This window comes from Heterodontus francisci, chromosome 1 (assembly GCF_036365525.1).
Source record: "Heterodontus francisci isolate sHetFra1 chromosome 1, sHetFra1.hap1, whole genome shotgun sequence".
Lineage (NCBI taxonomy): Eukaryota > Metazoa > Chordata > Chondrichthyes > Heterodontiformes > Heterodontidae > Heterodontus > Heterodontus francisci.
Window position 1 is genome coordinate 198742910 of NC_090371.1, and position 18198 is coordinate 198761107.

At 43.6% G+C, this 18198-nt stretch overlaps 1 protein-coding gene across 2 annotated transcripts in view; it reads right to left on the reverse strand.

Moving 5' to 3' along the window:
• The window catches only part of tll1 (tolloid-like 1), a 412500-nt gene extending 395224 nt beyond the window's left edge, over positions 1 to 17276 (reverse strand). The window contains exons 1-2 of one of the 2 annotated variants that reach the window (XM_068040010.1): positions 16886 to 17276; positions 8293 to 8771 (exon numbers count right to left, since the gene is read on the reverse strand). In XM_068040010.1, coding sequence (XP_067896111.1) covers positions 8293 to 8437 — 145 coding nt within the window. In that variant the 5' untranslated portion in view covers positions 8438 to 8771; positions 16886 to 17276. Of the gene's footprint in view, positions 1 to 8292; positions 8852 to 16885 lie in introns of those variants that run through there. The other variant, XM_068040002.1, reaches the window with a different exon arrangement.
• Positions 17277 to 18198: the final 922 nt, after the last annotated feature.

Sequence of the window (18198 nt, forward strand, 5' to 3'; positions counted from 1 at the left end):
GTAAATGAGATGCTGTTCCTCGAGCTTGCGTTGATGTTCACTGAAACACTGCAGCAATCCCAGGACAGAGAAGTGAGCATGAGAGCAGTGGGGTAGTGTTAAAATGGCAAGCAACCAGAAGCTCGGGGTCATGCTTTCGGACTGAACGGAGGTGTTCCGCAAAGCGGTCACCCAGTCTGCGTTTGGTCTTCCCAAAGTAGAGGAGACCACATTGTGAGCAGCGAATACAGTATACGACATTGAAAGAAGGACAAGTAAATCGCTGCTTCACCTGAAAGGAGTGTTTGGGGCCTGGGATAGTGAGGAGAGAGGAGGTAAATGAGCAGGTATTACACCTCCTGCGATTGCAGGGGAAGGTGCTGTGGGAAGGGGGTGAGGTGGTGGGGGTAATGGAGGAGTGGACCAGGGTGTCGAGGAGGGAACGATCCCTTCGGAATGCTGACAAGGGAAGGGAGGGGAAGATGCATTTGGTAGTGGCATCACGCTGGAGGTGGCGGAAATGGCGGGGGATGATCCTTTGGATATGGAGGCTGATGGGGTGGAAAGTGAGGACAAGGGGAATCCTGTCGCAGTTCTGGGAGGGAGGGGAAGGGGTGAGGGTAGTGGCGCGTGAAATGGGCCGGACACGGTTGAGGGCCCTGTGAACCACAGTGGGGGGGAAATCCTCGGTTGAGGAAAAAGGAAGACATATCAGAAGCGCTGTAACGGAAGGTTGCATCATCAAAGCAGGCGCATCGGAGGTGGAGAAACTGGGAGAATGGAATGGAGTCCTCACAGGATGTAGGGTGTGAAGAAGTGCAGTTGAGGTAGCTGTGAGAGTCGGTGGGCTTAATGGATATTAGTAGAGATGGCGACAGAGAAGTCGAGGAAGGGAAGGGAAGTGTCGGAGATGAACCATGTAAAGGTGAGAGAAGGGTGGAAATTAGAAGCAAAGCTGATAAAGTTATCCAGTTCGGGGCGGGAGCAGGAAACGGCACCAATACAGTCATCAATGTACCAGAAAAAGATAGCTATAGTTGATTCATCTTTCCTGGTGTCTTTTTGTGCCTTAGAGGAACGTATATTTGTTGTAGACCATGTAATACTTCTTTAAATACTAGCCTGTCTACTGTAAAATCTTTTAGTGTATTTTCTCAATCCACCATAGCCAACTTGCCCCTCATACCTTCATAGTTTCATTTGTTCAGATAGGACCCTAGTTTCAGAAACTTCATGTAAAATTCTACCATATTATGGTCACTATTTCCCAAAGGCTCCTTTACAGCAAGGTTATTAATTAGCCCTTTCTCATTGCATAATACTAAACCTAAAATAGTCCGATCCCTCGTTGGTTCTTCGACATACTGCTCCAGAAACTCATCTCGTTCACACTCCAGGAATTCATCCTCCACAGTATTAGTGCTGATTAAGTTTACCCAGTTTATATGTAAATTGAAGCTGCCCATTATTACTGTATTATCCATGTTACATGCACCTCTAATTTCCTGATTTATACCATGCCCAACATTCCCATTACGATTTGGTGGCCTATAAACAACTCCCACCAATATTTGCTGCCCCTTGCTGTTTCTTAGCTCCGCCCAAATTGATTTTACATCTTGATCCTTCAATCTAAGATCCTTTCTCACTAACGTACTAATCTCGTCCCTAATTAAGATCGCTACCCCAAATCCATTTCCTTTTTGCCTATCCTTCCTAAATGACGAATATCCTTGAACATTCAGTTCCCAGTCTTGGTCACTCTGTAACCACGTCTCTATAATAGCAATTAAATCATATCCATTTACCTCCATTTGTGCCTTCAAATCATCTACCTTGTTGCGAATGCTGCGTGCATTCAGATAGAGTGCTCTTAACTTTGTATTTTTAACATTACTCCACATTTTGAACCTTTTTGATTCTTGCCTTTGCTTCATCCTTCTTCTAATTTCGCTTACTATTTTTCTACTTCCTATTACCAGTTTTGCTTCCATCCAATCCTCCCTTCCTGCCACATTCAGATTATCAGTTCTCTTATTGCCACCTTGCTCTCTTGCCTTCTCCTCTCTTTCTCTAAATTATCACATCTTCCCTCACTTAATCCCTCACCCCCACTATTTAGTTTAAAGTCCTCTCTACCGCCCTAGTTATACGTCTCACTAGAACACTGATCTCAGCACGGTTCAGGTGAAGACTATCCCAATGGTACAACTCCCACTCTCCTCAGTACTGATGCCATTGCCCCATGAATCGAAACCCATTTCTCCCACACCAATCTTTGAGCCACGCATTTAACTCTCTAATCTTATTTACCCTTTTCCAATTTGCTCGTGGCTCAGGTAATAATCTCTGGATTATTCTCACATGAAGACATCAACGGGGCAGCTGACAGAAGAAGGCTAATAGGTATGCACAATGAGATGCTTGGTGCATTGGCAAGTCTGCCAGAAAGCCTATGGTCAATGTCAAGCAACATAGAGGATTCTGGCATCAATTTTGCACAGGGCATTGCACAGAGCTTGGAGCCCATCCTTTCCAGCATGGAAGCGGTGGCCAACTCCATAAGCACACTTGCAAACCCAACCATGCTGCAGTGGGTCTGATGGTTGATGTCTCAGTTTCAAATGCAACACAAGCAGAGGCCACCCAACCTCTAATGCTGCAGTGGAAGCTCAAACTGAAGTCACGCAAGATCAGCTAGCTGCTGTGGAAGCTCAGACTGCTCTCGTGCAAGCTCAGCTTGCTGCCATCATATGGATATGGAGACCAGTGCAGGGTGTCACAGCAGTCCAGTAATCTGTCCTGCAACTAGGATTACTGAGGTACCAACCCAAGGGAGTAGCAGTGGCTCTGTGGAACATGAACCTGTCAACCTCTCTCAGGAGGACAGCATTCATCATCCCATCACTGCCTGTGCCCTTGCTGTTGCCTCTCAGCCAGCCAGCCCAGACTGCTACCACCCATTCTGAGATGGTGCATTCCAAAGCTGAGCCTTCTAAGCTGCTCAAGATCCTCTTGTGAGTTCATCTGCAGTACCTCTGTTGAACGTCAGCAGCTTTCCACAAGCCATACTGTAGCCACTGGGGTAGCAATGTGTGTGAGCACTAGAACATTCAAAGACACATAGAAGAATGATACTAAGGGGGATGCACAAGGGTGATTAGTTGCCATTTGTAAGCAATGGTTTGATTTATAAACTTGGTTTGGAATGTTGGTTTTATGGTGGCATTTATTTTAGCATTGTGGCCAAGCAGATGCGGTGATGGTCAGTAACAGAGGGAAAGTAAATGAGGAAGGTAAATGAAGGTTGATGAATGGGGAATTGGGGTTATGTTACTGGCATCACATTGGATGAGTCAATCACTGACAGCCTGAGCAGAAAGGGACTGTGTTGGTTGCCTCCTCCCTTCCTCCTCCTCCTCAGTGGTCACCGTGTAACTTGTGGGAAAGGCTGTGTCCTCATGATAATGAGATGGTCCACTGCATTCTGCACAACCACAGATCTCGATACCTGCTCTGCCAGGTACTTCAGGGCTACTCTAGAGCAGTCCAGGCAGTGGAAACATTGTTTAAATACCCCAATTGTCTACTCTAATCATATTTTGGCTTTTGTTGTATTTATACTCCCCACTTGTGCTTGTGTTGTCCACCAGAGTCATGAGCCATGTCATCAAAGGATAGCCCTCGTCACCAAATAGTTACGCTCTGGTTTGTTGTGCTGGCTCAAATGCACATGGCACTGTAGACTGCTTCAGAATGAAAGCATCATGTCTGCTGACAGGATATCAAGCATTGGTCTGTATGGTCACACAGCAGCTGGGAAAGCCTGCAATCCTCACAAAGCCATGTATTCACTCCGTCTGCTTCTCTCTGGCAGGAGAGAATGAAATCTATTCAACTCTCTTGGAATACAGAACTTTAGTGACCTCTCTTATGCAATAGTGGATGACAAATCGGGAGATGTTACAAATATCGCCTGTTCCAACCAGACGGAGCCATATGCATAAGAATTCATGGCCACGGTCACCCTGACAGCCACTGACAATGCGGTCCTTGCCTTGCTCTGAGGCTGTAGTAGGTGTCATATTTTATTAAGGATGTCCTTAGTGAAGTGAAGATATCTGACAGTTTCTCACTGAGTTTCAAGTACGAGAATTGCTCCCTGAAAACCTTGGGTGGATATGGCTTCCTGCTAAGAGCCATTCTTCCCATTCCTCCCTCTTCGAGCAGCTTGTCCTGCTTTGTGTTCCCTCTGTCTATTCTATCTGTCATACTGTAGTCCAAGGGGGATGAAAACTATTGCACCCATGTCTGGGAGGAACTGGTTTGCGCAGACTCCTTGAAGTCAGGACAAAGTCCTTCAGCATGTGCCACACCACTCTTATAGACTTTAGCAACTTTAAAGGATTTGAGAAACCATCAAAGCACTTCTACAATTGAAGCAACAGCCAGTAGAAATCAATCATCAACTAACCTTAAAGTAGCCGATGGTCCTGTAAAAATAGGGCTGGTGAGGGTCCTTCCTGCTGCTGAACACGTATTCAACTGTGAGAGGGATTTAGCTGAAGTGTTGAGCTCCAAAGTAGCAACACTGGTTTCAAATTAGCAACATCACAATCTGTCTACTCTGTATACTTCCGGTGGACGCTCCTTGCATACATATTAATGCCCTCATCAAAACGGTGTCTGGCTTGAGACACACCAGAAGTGTGCGTGCACATCGTTGACACCGGGCACTTGTAACATTGAAAAACTGGGCACTAAGGAGCCAAATTTCATGGCCAGTATGTATACGATTATTAAAGTTTCAAATGTAACATATCTGATGTGTATTGGAAAGAGAAGGTGAAGGTGTATCACATTTGATAAAGTGGCCCTTAACTTTGTATTCTTAAAGGCAACTTTGCTGCTAAATTGTGTCTCGAGCAATACAAAACACTATATATTCAAACTTATCACATAGAAAATCCTTATCACTTCTTTGGGAAAAAAAACACACCGCCCTGGACCCATTTCTGCATGTTTGTCAAGCTTACAACCTTCAGTGCTGGCTGTGGCAGTGAATTCTAGGGAGTAGGGAGGTTATGCTTCATCTATACAGGGCATTGGTGAGACCACATTTGGAGTACTGTGTACAGTATTGGTCCCCTTATTCAAGGAAGAATGTAAATGCATTGGAAGCAATTCAGAGAAGGTTTACTAGACTGATACCTGGAATGGGCAAGCTATCTTATGACGAAAGATTGGATATGCTAAGCTTGTATCCGCTGGAATTTAGAAGAGTAAGAGGTGACTTGATTGAAAGATATAAGATCCTGAGGGGTCTTGAAAGGATCGATGTGGAAAGGATGTTTCCCCTTGTGGGAGAATCTAGAACTAGGCATCACTATTTAAAAATAAGGGGTCGCCCATTTAGAACAGAGATGAGGAGAAATTTTTTCTCAGAGGGTCATGAGTTTTTGGAATTCTCTTCCTCAATAGGCGGTGGAAGCAGAGTCTTTGAATATGTTTAAGGCAGAGGTAGATAGATTCTTGATAAGCAAAGGGGTGAAAGGTTATCGGGGGTAGGTGGTAATGTGGAGAAATCAGTTCAAAACTTATTGAATGGCGATGGGCCAAGTGGCCTACTCCTGTTCCTAATTCGTATGTTTGTATGTATTCGCACTTACCTGCAGCTAAACACTGCTTCCTCATGCAAATCACATAATGTGATGTGCTGACCCTGTATATGATTCAGAACAGAGAAAGGTCAGCCTGTGTTGAGGCCAGTGCACGACTATGTCTGCATACATTTTAAAATTGTTTGCTTTTAATTATAAATACCCTACAGGATTTAGTATAAGCCATACTGTGGGGAGTGAAATTTCAGTTACCTTTACAGGAGGACCAGTACTCACTGGTTCAAAGGGAGAAATGCATTAAAAAGCACATTATTGCAAGTGAGGAAATAGGAAAAAAATGAGCAAAACTTTCACAGATTAACTTGAGAAATTCAGTGAAAGACTAACAGGTAGATGGAGCAATGAGATATGATTGTGAGTCTGTGGAATTCACTACCCCAGAGTGCGGGACATTGAGTAAATTTAAGGAGGAGATAGACAGATTTTTAATTAGTAAAGGGTTGAAGGGTTATGGAGAATGGGCAAGAAAGTGGAGTTGAGGCCGAGATGAGATCAGCCATGATGGTATTGAATGGCGGAGCAGGCTCGAGGGGCTGAATTGCCTACTCCTTTTCCATGTTCTTATGATGACAATTGGGATTTGCCTTCACACAAAACAATTCTTTCCCCATTTCATTAGTCACTAGTACGAGGTCCTACCATCCAAATGTTTATCGTGTTAATTTGAAATTCCTCTCTCCTCTGTTTTACCGGAGGCATTAATCGACCTTTTAAGCAGGTTTCCATTCCCACACTAGTAGTCACTGTGATATGTTTGGGTCACTACCTTTACGCCAAAGGAGGATGGAGAACCAAGCAGCTGGCATCATTGGGCTGTAAGACATCACGTGCAAACGATGTAGTGAGAATTTCCTGATCCTTTGGCACGAATTGTTTCAACTGGTGTAAAAGTTCTGAAAGGTGACCTGCTATCATGTAGATCATACAGATAAATACATGCCCTTTAAAACAATGCAACTTATTGGCATGTGACTGCATCTTGGTTTGAAATATAAATACAGATCTGTATGTTTAAATATGTCCTACAAATCTTACCAACATCTCCCGGAAAACTTCCAATGAGTTGGATCAACCGGGAGCGATAACACCAATTATCCTCAGAACGCACCCCGCGCGCACCCCCCGCCCCCCGTCAGGGACACCTGGAGGGAGGCGGGATCGCGCCCCGGTCAGAGACACCTGGAGGGAGGCGGGATCGCGCCCCGGTCAGGGACACCTGGAGGGAGGCGGGATCGCGCCCCGGTCAGGGACACCTGGAGGGAGGCGGGATCGCGCCCCGGTCAGAGACACCTGGAGGGAGGCGGGATCGCGCCCCGGTCAGGGACACCTGGAGGGAGGCGGGATCGCGCCCCGGTCAGGGACACCTGGAGGGAGGCGGGATCGCGCCCCGGTCAGGGACACCTGGAGGGAGGCGGGATCGCGCCCCGGTCAGGGACACCTGGAGGGAGGCGGGATCGCGCCCCGGTCAGGGACACCTGGAGGGAGGCGGGATCGCGCCCCGGTCAGGGACACCTGGAGGGAGGCGGGATCGCGCCCCGGTCAGGGACACCTGGAGGGAGGCGGGATCGCGCCCCGGTCAGGGACACCTGGAGGGAGGCGGGATCGCGCCCCGGTCAGGGACACCTGGAGGGAGGCGGGATCGCGCCCCGGTCAGGGACACCTGGAGGGAGGCGGGATCGCGCCCCGGTCAGGGACACCTGGAGGGAGGCGGGATCGCGCCCCGGTCAGGGACACCTGGAGGGAGGCGGGATCGCGCCCCGGTCAGGGACACCTGGAGGGAGGCGGGATCGCGCCCCGGTCAGAGACACCTGGAGGGAGGCGGGATCGCGCCCCGGTCAGAGACACCTGGAGGGAGGCGGGATCGCGCCCCGGTCAGGGACACCTGGAGGGAGGCGGGATCGCGCCCCGGTCAGGGACACCTGGAGGGAGGCGGGATCGCGCCCCGGTCAGGGACAACTGGAGGGAGGCGCGCGCCCCGGTCAGGGACACCTGGGGTCCGAATAGAGTAAGAAAATGCTGAAAGGAGCAAAATAACATCACTTTCGCCAACGATAAAGACAATTCTTATCATGTGGCTGGTTTATTCGGGAATTGTAGACCTGTAAATCACAGAGCGCACTAGGCACATGTGGGAAACAGCAACCGAGCTTTGAATTCCAGCCATTTCGCCCATAACCTGCAGAAATGGCAGCCTGTCAAGATATAACAGCACCCTCACCAGCCCGCTAGACTGGAGCTGGTCAGTCGCCTCCAACAACACAGAATCTACATTTTCCAACTGCTTCACCTACTGGAAAAGTTATTTCCAGTTCAGCCTCGATTGGGATACTGACTAAATCCAAAACAAAACTTGCAATTTATTTGAAAAAGCAAATCATCCCAATACAGGATGTAATGACCCAGTGTGGTCAGAAAGCGATCTGGGTTACTTTCCAGTTAATTTGAGTGGAGGTAACAATATAAACTGCAGAACGGCAGCAACAATCAGCAGTTTCAGTAGCTCCCACGTGAGGTGTCGTTTAAATAACTGCCAACAAACCCGGCTTTCGGAAGTGCACAGTCTAAATGTTCAACAAACCATTTCATGCCAAGTACAACTTTCTGAATGCACAATTGGTAGGAGTTCACTTACCAGCTTTACACGGGTCTTTATAATCAATGACCTCCGCCTTTTCTTCATCATAATAATCATAAGAGTAATCGTATTCAAGTCCACTAATCCAGTGGAGTTTTCCAGATAGAGACAATCCGGTGAGTAACAGTGCAATTACATTCATTTTTAAATATATATATATATATATATATATAGATTAAATACTGGTTGGGTTAATTGTGAAAAAAACTACTCCATACAGCCTCGGTATAGGATATATAAGCTTAAATAAGGTGGAAAGCAGATGTAGACGGTGGAATTTAGAAAAGAAATGCAAAGCCTATGTTGCTCAGAGCTCCGACGGAGGTTTGATTAATGTCAGCTTCGTAAGTTGATTCGTTGTAAATGAGTTTCTCCCTGCTATCAGTTCGTTGACTTGTTAATCCAGCCGATTTTAAATCTTCAGGATGGATGAGGCCGTTGTAGAAAGATAGCGTCCAGTGTTCTGAACATCCACTCTGCAAAAGCACAGTAGAGCATAATTTAAACAAAGACCTAGACAGCTTCTGAGCAATGATGACATCCACTACAGAGGCAGAGTGCCAGCAAACAGCACTTTTCTGCTAACTTACGAAAATCCTATAGGCATATAATAGTCGTCAGCAGCCTCGAGCATCCTGCTTACTTATTCATACAATCAGGGTCATCCGGACCAGTTTGATGGCTTTTCTTGATAAAGCAAACTTCACAGTAACAGCAGCCACGTCGCGAGAAATAAATAAAAGCTTAAGGTCATGGAGTGGCTAAAGACGCCTTTCTGTCTCTAGCTGAGGAGTACAAGAAGAGACTGGCTTTCAATGATGAAACTAAACCCCAGTGAGAGAGGGAGGGAAATCCACAGCTGCTGCAGCAGCTGATTGTAGTTTCTTACGAGGTGATAGTTCAGTTAAAAAAAAGTCTCTTCCCCCACTTTCCCGATGAAACATTGAAAACAAAGGGGAATGTATCTTTTAACTGTACGAAATATATACAAGTATCGTTTCACTTAGGTTTTGAATCCGTTAATCTGCACATAAAACTTATAGCAACCTACACCTGTCAAAAATAATCACTTTTCCCCTCCTTTATCCCACACCAATTTTCTCCCTCCTTCTCTGGGCTAGGGTTCCACAGGCATTGCATACCCTTTGATGTACATTTCTTTGTGAGCTCGGACAGTGACTGTCAGTAGGCAAGAAGACTGCTGGGGGCAGTGCAGCCAATCTTGATCTTGGCAGGTCTGAACATTTCCACAATCGGCAAACTGGATTGCAATCAGAAACAGGAAGCCCAATCAGGTTTCTTCTCTTTAATCTCAGCAGTATTGATGCCAATTATAATGCCCTGTCGCTGATATTGGTAAGGTCAGCTAACTCGGCATAGACGAGGGATTAAACCTGCCATCTTCTGTACAGTTTAACTTTGTGCATTAACCAGTAGACCATCAGGCCAATCTAACAACCTATTTTATCAAAAAGTGTAAATCATTTCAAAAGTACTGGAAACTTTCAAATAACCAAAATACTTAATGAACATAATAATTGACTTCTGTAATAGAATTAACTTTTAGAAGGTGATATTTATTTGGAGTCTTGATATAAAGAAATTGCATTTATATAACATCTTTCACATAGCACTTCACAGCCAATGAAGTAAGTAAATAAAAGTGTATAAATACAGTACCTAATCCAGCCACAAAATCAGGTTAGTGATGATATATTTATCCAGATTGAAATGTAGAATTATAGGTTGTGAGTGAATAGACCAGCAATTCATGCAAAAGTAACAAGCAGAGTCAAATGCATAAGGGTCATGGAGTAATTAAGATATGGCATCTGTGGACGTTGATGGTTCATTTTTGTAAATTACTGGATTCCACAAATTTTGTTCCATATCTTATACTTATGTCTATGAACATAATCATTTATTGGAAAAACTTTCTGTAAGTCACTTACAATGGCGCTTTCAAATTCCCAACTGTCAAGCCTTTAGCACTCCATTTCTGCAGCTACCAATCTGCTCAATCGCAGCCTCACCTCTAACTTTAATACCCTTGTCCCAATTAAATGCATTACTTTCTCTCACCCTGGTCATTCCCCCTGGCATCGCCCTAATTCCACTTGGAATGTTTATGGTGAACAACTGGTTTAGTCTTTCATCACCACATCTGGCTGGATCATTATTGGATCCAGCTTTTCTCTGCCAAAACTGCTCACTATTCCATGATCATCCTAGAATGCAAAGATAACCCCTGGGGGGGCTTCTCTTCTTCACTACAAACCATCTTCTTAAACCCTTCTCACTCGACCTTCCACCCTCACTTCCAAAAAATGCAAGGGGCTCATGAACTTCTTTGTCACTAAGATTAGACCATCAGTTCAGTTGACTCTACTGTTTCCCTATCCCAAGTCAAACACCCCCTAAAGCTTCACCTTGCCTTAACCTTGAACTTTAGTTTCTCTCCTGTCTCTCCTCATGCTGTCTCCAAGATCATCTGATCCATGAAACTCGCATTCCTGCTCTCTCAAGTATATTTCCACCAAACCACTGACCACCCAACTTCCCTTCCCGGCTCCAATCTTAGCTGATATTGTTAAATGCTCCCTCTCCTCAGATACTGTCCCCTTCCCTTCAAATCTGCCATCATCACATACTTCCTCAAAAAAGCACTCTAGATCATTCTGCCCTTTTAAACTATCACCCTATCTCCAAACACCCTGTCCTCTCCAAAGTCCTTGAATGTGGTGTTGCCTCTCAAATCTTTGATATCTTTCCCACAGCTCTGTTTGTTTCTGCCCCTGCCACCACACTAAAACAGCCCTTAACAACGTTGCAAATGGCATCCTATGAGATTGTGGTAATGGTAAATTATCCCCCCTCATCCTTCTCAACATGCCTGAAGCCCCTTGCATGGTTAGCCACACCTCTCCTCCAATACCTTTACTCTGTCATCTAGTTGGGTGGGACTGCCCTTACCTGACTCCAAACCTTTCTATCCAGTCATAGCTAACAAATCATCTGCAATTCCTCCTGCACCATTACTTTTGGAGACCCCCAAGCATCTATCCTTGGCCCCCATCATATTTCTCCTTTACATGCTGCCCCTCGGTAACATCATCTGAAACAACATCAGTTTCACATGTACGCTGATGACACCCAGCTCTACTTCACCACCACCACGTCTTTCAAATCCTTCACTGCCTCTGATTTGTCATGCAGCTTGTCCGAAGTCCAGTACTGATAAGCAGAAATTTCCTCCAACTAAATTTTAGGAAGACTAAAGTCATTGTCTTCAGACCCTGTTTCCTAGCTACTGGCTCAATCCCTCTCCCCATCCATTATCTGAGGCTGAACCAGATCATTCACAACTTTGGCATCCAATTTGACCCGATATGAACGTCCCACTTCAGACGTTCCACCACCAAGACTATTTACTCCCACCTCCGCAGTATCACCTGACTCCACCCAGTCTCAGCTCATCTGCTGCTGAACCCTTCATCCATGCCCTTTTTACTTACAGTCTCAACTATTCAAATGCTCTCCCCCTTGACCTCCCACCTTGCACCCTCCGTAAACTTGAGCTCATCCAAATTTCTGCTGCTCATATCCTAACCCGCATGAACTCTTGTTCATCCCTCATCCTTGTGCTCACTGATTTCCATAGGCTCCTGGTCTAGCAATGTCGCAATTTTAAAATTCTCATCCTTGTTTTTAAATTCCTCATGGCCTCACCTCGCACTATCTCAGTAATCCCCTACAACACTAGAACCCTCCAAGATCTCTTCGCTCCTCCAATTCTAGTTTCTTGCCATCCCCAATTTTCATTACTCCAACTTTGGCAGCCATGCCTTCAGCTGCTTACGTGCTAATCTCTGGAATTCCCTCCCTAAACCTTTGTCTTTCTCACTTTTCTTTCATTCCTTTAAAGCCTACCTCTCTGACCAAGTTTTTTGTCATCTTCCCTATTATCTCCTTATGTGGCACAGTGTCAAATTGTGTTTGACAACAGTCCCTGGAAATGCTTTGGAACATTTTACTATGTTAAAGGTGGTACACATTTGCAAGTTGTTGTTGTAGAACTAATTTTGACTGCTGTATCATTAGCTTTTTTTTGGTAGGTATTACAAGTAGGAATACAGGAACAGGTGTAGGCAATTGAGCCCCTCGAGCCTGTTTTATCATTCAGTGAGATCAAGGCTGATCTGTATCTTAACTTCATCTTCTTACCCAGGTTTCCTTATCCTTAATATCCCTCCCTAACAAAACTTTGTTAATCACAGTTTTAAAATTTTCAATTGACCTAGCCTCAGTAGTATTTTTTTTATAAAGACTTCCAGGTTTCCACTACCCTTTGTGCAAAGTGTTATGACCGAGGCTGGGGAGTGCACTGTTAAGTCAGTCTTACTTCTTCACAGGTCACAACATATATTTAAATTTTTCCACTTAACAAAACTGTCAATCAGATACTCTATTTTACCCCAGAATAAAACACACCAACCAGGTTTCTTTAATAAACAGTAAAAATATCCATTTATTATAAACCAAGTCTTAACCAACAATAAAGCAAACATACATGTGAATTGAAATATTAAAGCCCCTTATCTATCCTAGCACTCACGCACACACACATACATACACAACTGGTTAACCAGGAAAAAAAAGGCTTTTTGTTTACAGCTCTTACAAAGAAATAGAAAGAATTAAAAAAAACACTTAGGCTTAAAAGAAGATATGGACGGAAGTCTTTTGTTTTGGCGAGTTGTCCCAAAGGCAAATTGGTGGCTGTCAATGGAATCTTCCTGGAACAGTTCTTTCCAGGCGATGTTGATGATCAGTCTGGGTAGGCTTCCAGAAGATGCAGCACAGAAAGCTCCAGTCAGGAAGCAGCAACAAGGATCTTCTTAGGTCTTAGAGCAGCAATATATCAGTAAAGGTTGCTTCAAAATCAGGAGGAAATAGTAAAACTTGATGCAGAAATTTTTTTAAGTTGCAGGGATTCTTCAAAGAGCAAAAGAGTTGTCTTCTCTTGGTAGGCACACAGCAACTCCTTCTTTCTGTTTTTAGGCCAAACACCAACTGGGTTTTTTTTAACAGTTCAAACTAAAACTAACATTTTCCAGAAACAAGTCCTGTGACAACCATAAATCTTGGCTTGTCATTCCTTTGCAAACATCCTTTCAGAGTCACAAGCACAACCCCTGCTGTTTTTACTTGAAATCAGATGCTTTCCAGTAAGACTTGTTTACTAGCCAACCTTCTGTTGACCTTCCCTTCTGTTTTTTTAAAATACAAAATTCAGCAATCTCCAGATGACTCAATGTCCAAAATTCAACTATAGGTTCTTTAAAACATATTTTACAAAAGAAATGGAAGAAATCTCATAATAAAAGAAATTACTTCTGATTACCCTGAATTGCCTCGCTCCAATTTTAAGGTTCTGGACTCGCCCATTAGGGGAAAGAGTTTCTTCCGATCTATCCTATCAAACTTTTTAATTATTTTAAACACCTCAATTAGATCACCCCTTAATCTTCTATATTCAAGGAAACACAAGCCTAGTCAATGCAACCTGTTCTCATAATTTAACCCTTTAGCCCTGGTATCTTTATAGTAAATCTGTCATGCATTCATTCAAAGGCCAACATATCCTTTAAGTGTGGTGCCCAGAACTGAACATGACTCCTAAAGAGAGCTCTGTTAAACTGTAAAATAACTTCCAACCCTTGTATTCCTCACACTTTCCATATTGAACTCCATCTGCCACAGTTTTGCTCATTCACTTCATCTATCAATGTCCCTTTGCAACTTTCTGCTGCCATCTACACTATTTACTGTGCCACCTAGCTTAATTTTGTCAGCAAGCTTAGATATATGGCTCTTTCTCTTAATCCACCTCATTTATAAATATAGTGAAAAGCTAACATCTGAGGCCCCAGTACATATCGCTGGGGGGGGGGACACCATAGGTCACATTCTGCCAATTTAAATATATACCTATGATCCCTACTCTCATGTCTCCTACCTTATAACCAAGTCCCATTCAAGCCAACAGATTGCCTCCGATTCCATGCGCTCTCATTCTTGTTAACAAAATGTGCAATGAGAAGTTGCAGTGTAACATACACATTTTGATGTCAGGTAGTTGCAGCCTGACATATTTCAGGAGGTGCTCTGTAGTCAGTTTGAAGCTTGAAAGTTACAATGGAGGTTTCATAAAATTCTGCCAGCAGTAATTGGCTCCTTTTTTTGGTAGTTAAGCACAATCAAATTGAGATAAACCCAGTCATAAAATATATTGTTGGTAGTATTGTAAAGATCAAGAATTAGTGCTGGTGACTGTTGTATGCAGTGCAGTTGGAGCTAGCATGTTTCCAACTAATTGAAAAACAAAGTTCCAGGATAAATGGGTAAATAAACCACTTGGTGCTGTCCTAAGCTATTCAAACTAGGGAGGCTCTGCATCTGTCTTGAGTTAGCTGATCTGCGCCAGAGGTGGTAATAGAGTGGCACTATAATTAGCTGCAGAATCACTGAGTTAGTGAGGGAAAATGCTGCCCCAAAGAATGAGTCCTGATTGCTGTCCAGTGACTCCTGGTGGATGGTGTAAGTATGTGGATGTCGGACAAGGACAGGATCAGGCTCAGCTGTGATCCCCCAACAGTCGAATAGTCCTTCGATGTTTATTCTCTAGGTGCACACATGAAAAAATGGACAATTATCTGAGGTACTCCAGGGCTACTGATAGTATAGTTGCACATTGTGTGTCATTACTTTCAGAGGAAAAAGGGAAAAAGATGTGTGAAAAAGGCAAAGCAAAGTTGCAGTAGTCGCACAAAATGCCATGGGTACAAATCATCAGAAAAGAAATATGGGAACATGAGAATGTTCACAGCAAGAAAAGGCTATTAGGCTCGGTGAGCTCATTCCAGAATCCCGGTTTGATTTTTCCCAGATAAGCATGATAAAAGGGTACACGTTTAAAAGTTGCAGACTAACCGGTAGCATATTGCTGATATAATATGATACCCGCGTTGGTTTTTGAGCGCTACTAGTTGATTATATGAAATTATGTGGCTTGTTCAAATCAGCTTCTAAACAGCTAGAGCAGCGCTTTACGCATCGATACTTAAACATATGTGCAGAACTCACTGGTCTCCAACTGATGGTGACGAATTTGATGTAAGAACTGAGCTGATTATTACATGAGCTCTTTTAATAATATCATATGCCTCGGGTACATTAGAAATGGTGGAGCCGACTACCTGAGAACTTTCAAGATGTTTTACAGGGGTTACAGTGAAACGGAAATGCCATGAGGGCGCCTCCTCCAGGTGTTCTCACTCTGCTAGAATTGGTTCAAGCAAAGCACTTTGACATCGTTTGGTTATCTTGCGAGCAGGTAAAAGATACATTGATGGTGTCGCTAGAAAGGTCGCCCGGTTCTTGAACCACTCATGACGTGATATAAACAGCGACTGGAGGAGGTCTGGCCCTTGTGTGTGTGAGCAATGCAAAAACCACTTCATAGCACTAAGTTATTCTTAGTATAACTGCCCCATAATGTTAACTAACTAGTGCTTTTTTGTAAGGGAAGAAATAAACACTACAATAAGAATAAAATGCTAGTTAAATATGTTGCAACTGGCTTGTAAGTCAAGTTCATATGTGTCCAGTCGCTTTTTCTCGGGGTGGGGGGAGGGTAAGACCATAAGCGGTTCAAGTAGTGTATAGGAACTGAAGCAAATAATAACTAAATCCTCAACTGTCTCTGCTACAGTTATCATTGACTCGTCTCGTCTATCAAATTATACCCTTGAAACAAAACAGATAAATTCTTATGCGTGTAAAACTTAAGTAGATCAGCCAAGAATGAAGCGTGAGTTGCTAAAATCTGACCACCGCGTCCCCTTTATATTACTGTCCAACGCTTTTTGTTACTACCCAATATTAATGCATCACCCTCTGGTAAAAGTTCCTACTGCCTTCTCAAATCGGGCATGGTCCACCTGGAATTTTCTTCCCGGATCGTGGAAGTTTGTTGAAACGTGAAGCCTGGTGTTAATAAATTATGCCAGAATATTGAAAAAAATTCAGTACATGTTCTTGATGAAGGTTTCTTTTGAAGTTAAAAAAAATGATCGGACACATTTCATTAGATAGTAAATACCAGTTTAAAATGACATTGTATGATCCCTCAAAAAAGTGCAGCCTGAAAACGTTTTAAAGTCATCCTTGCAGTACTTATCTGCTACACGGTATTTCCTGACCTTTCAGCGCAGTTACATAATCAACAACGAATGACATTACGAGAGCCAGTCTGATATCTCATCAGAGAACACTTAAACCACAGGTAGCCACACACTAAACCTTAGCTTGCCTTGAAAGTAACGAGATTGGCATAAAAACCTCTTTCATCGCTTTTTTACAAAAAAAAAACAAACTTCAGTTTAAATGATTGCTTTAAGTTTTCAACCTAAATGACACAATCGTTGTTTAGAATCGCAGTGGAAAAAGACTTACCCCCTAAAATAAATCTCTACCTTTACGGTTAAACGGGTTCGGCAGACAAAAAAAAGCCAAGCGCTGCACATACCTTAGATAGAAGGAAACGAACATTGGAGTTCAGGAGCCTCACAGAGCTGCTATTAAAGACTTTTTATTTCACTTCTCGCTTTACTTCGTCCGGGGCGATTTGCTGGTACGTTAGCACCGTGCTTGTGGCGTTACCCACATCCGAGTAGAAACGTGCCCATTCCCTCTGAGATTAGACCGTCCAAAAGGAGATTACTCTGCTATCAAGGTACGTACTGACGTCACTCCATCAATCCTCAAATTATCCTGCAACCTGGCGATTAAATGTCCTTAAATAGCCTGCGCTTTACCATTTGCGCTCCGATTGTAACTTTCTAACATACTTTAAATTGCACTGTTTTGCTTCGTCCTGGCGTCACGGACTGGCTATCGATGCATTGATTTTGCACACTTGTAATTTTATAAAGGCACTGCGGCTGCTAATCCTAGAGTGTTTCTAAGGATCGGTGCCTAGTTGCGCGTCCTTCCTGTTGTTGCCAAATTGATTTTCTGACATTCGACGACCCCTAGTGAGCGCGAAAGGTTGACAGCAATCTCCCTGAAGACTGATCCCATTGTCAGGGATTTCACAGAGCCTGCAGACCTGGAAAAACCTCCTTCTGTTGCACACTTGTTCTTACTAGTAAGTTAAAGCAAAGACATGGAACACCTTTGTTTGGCTTTAAGATCAAAATGTGGCAAAGCAAATACATAAAAACGAAATAAAAACAGTGCTGGAAATACTCAACAGGTCTGGCAGCATCTGTGGAGAAACAGTTAACGTTTCAGGTCGATGACCTTTCATCAGAACATAAAAACGAAGTTCCTGGGAATTAGATTAGTGAGATGTAAAGTGAACTGCTGATACGGTTTCTTACCTACACTATGATTTACTCTGTAAAATGTTATAGCTGTGTGAAACAAAAGCACAGCACATCGTATGATTGCACAGGAAAGGGAATCAAAGGTTATCGGGGGTAGATGGGTGTGTGGAATTCGAGACACAAACAGTTCAGTCATGATCTTATTGAATGGTGGAGCAGGCTTGATGGGCTGAATGGCCTATTTCTACTCCTAATTCGTATAGTCATATGGTTGTACATTTAAATTAATTAGCTAATCAGATACATGATGAATATTGGTGATTTAAATATTGCATTTATATCGTACCTTATCCCATCTCAGAAACATCTCAAACTACTTCATAAGGAATGAACTGCTTTTAAGCACAGCTATGTATGCAAATGTGACAGCCATTTTATTTCAGAAAGATCCAAAAAAGCTATTTTGTTTTTATTTTGCCACTTGCCTTTTTAACCCTTGGGAACATACATG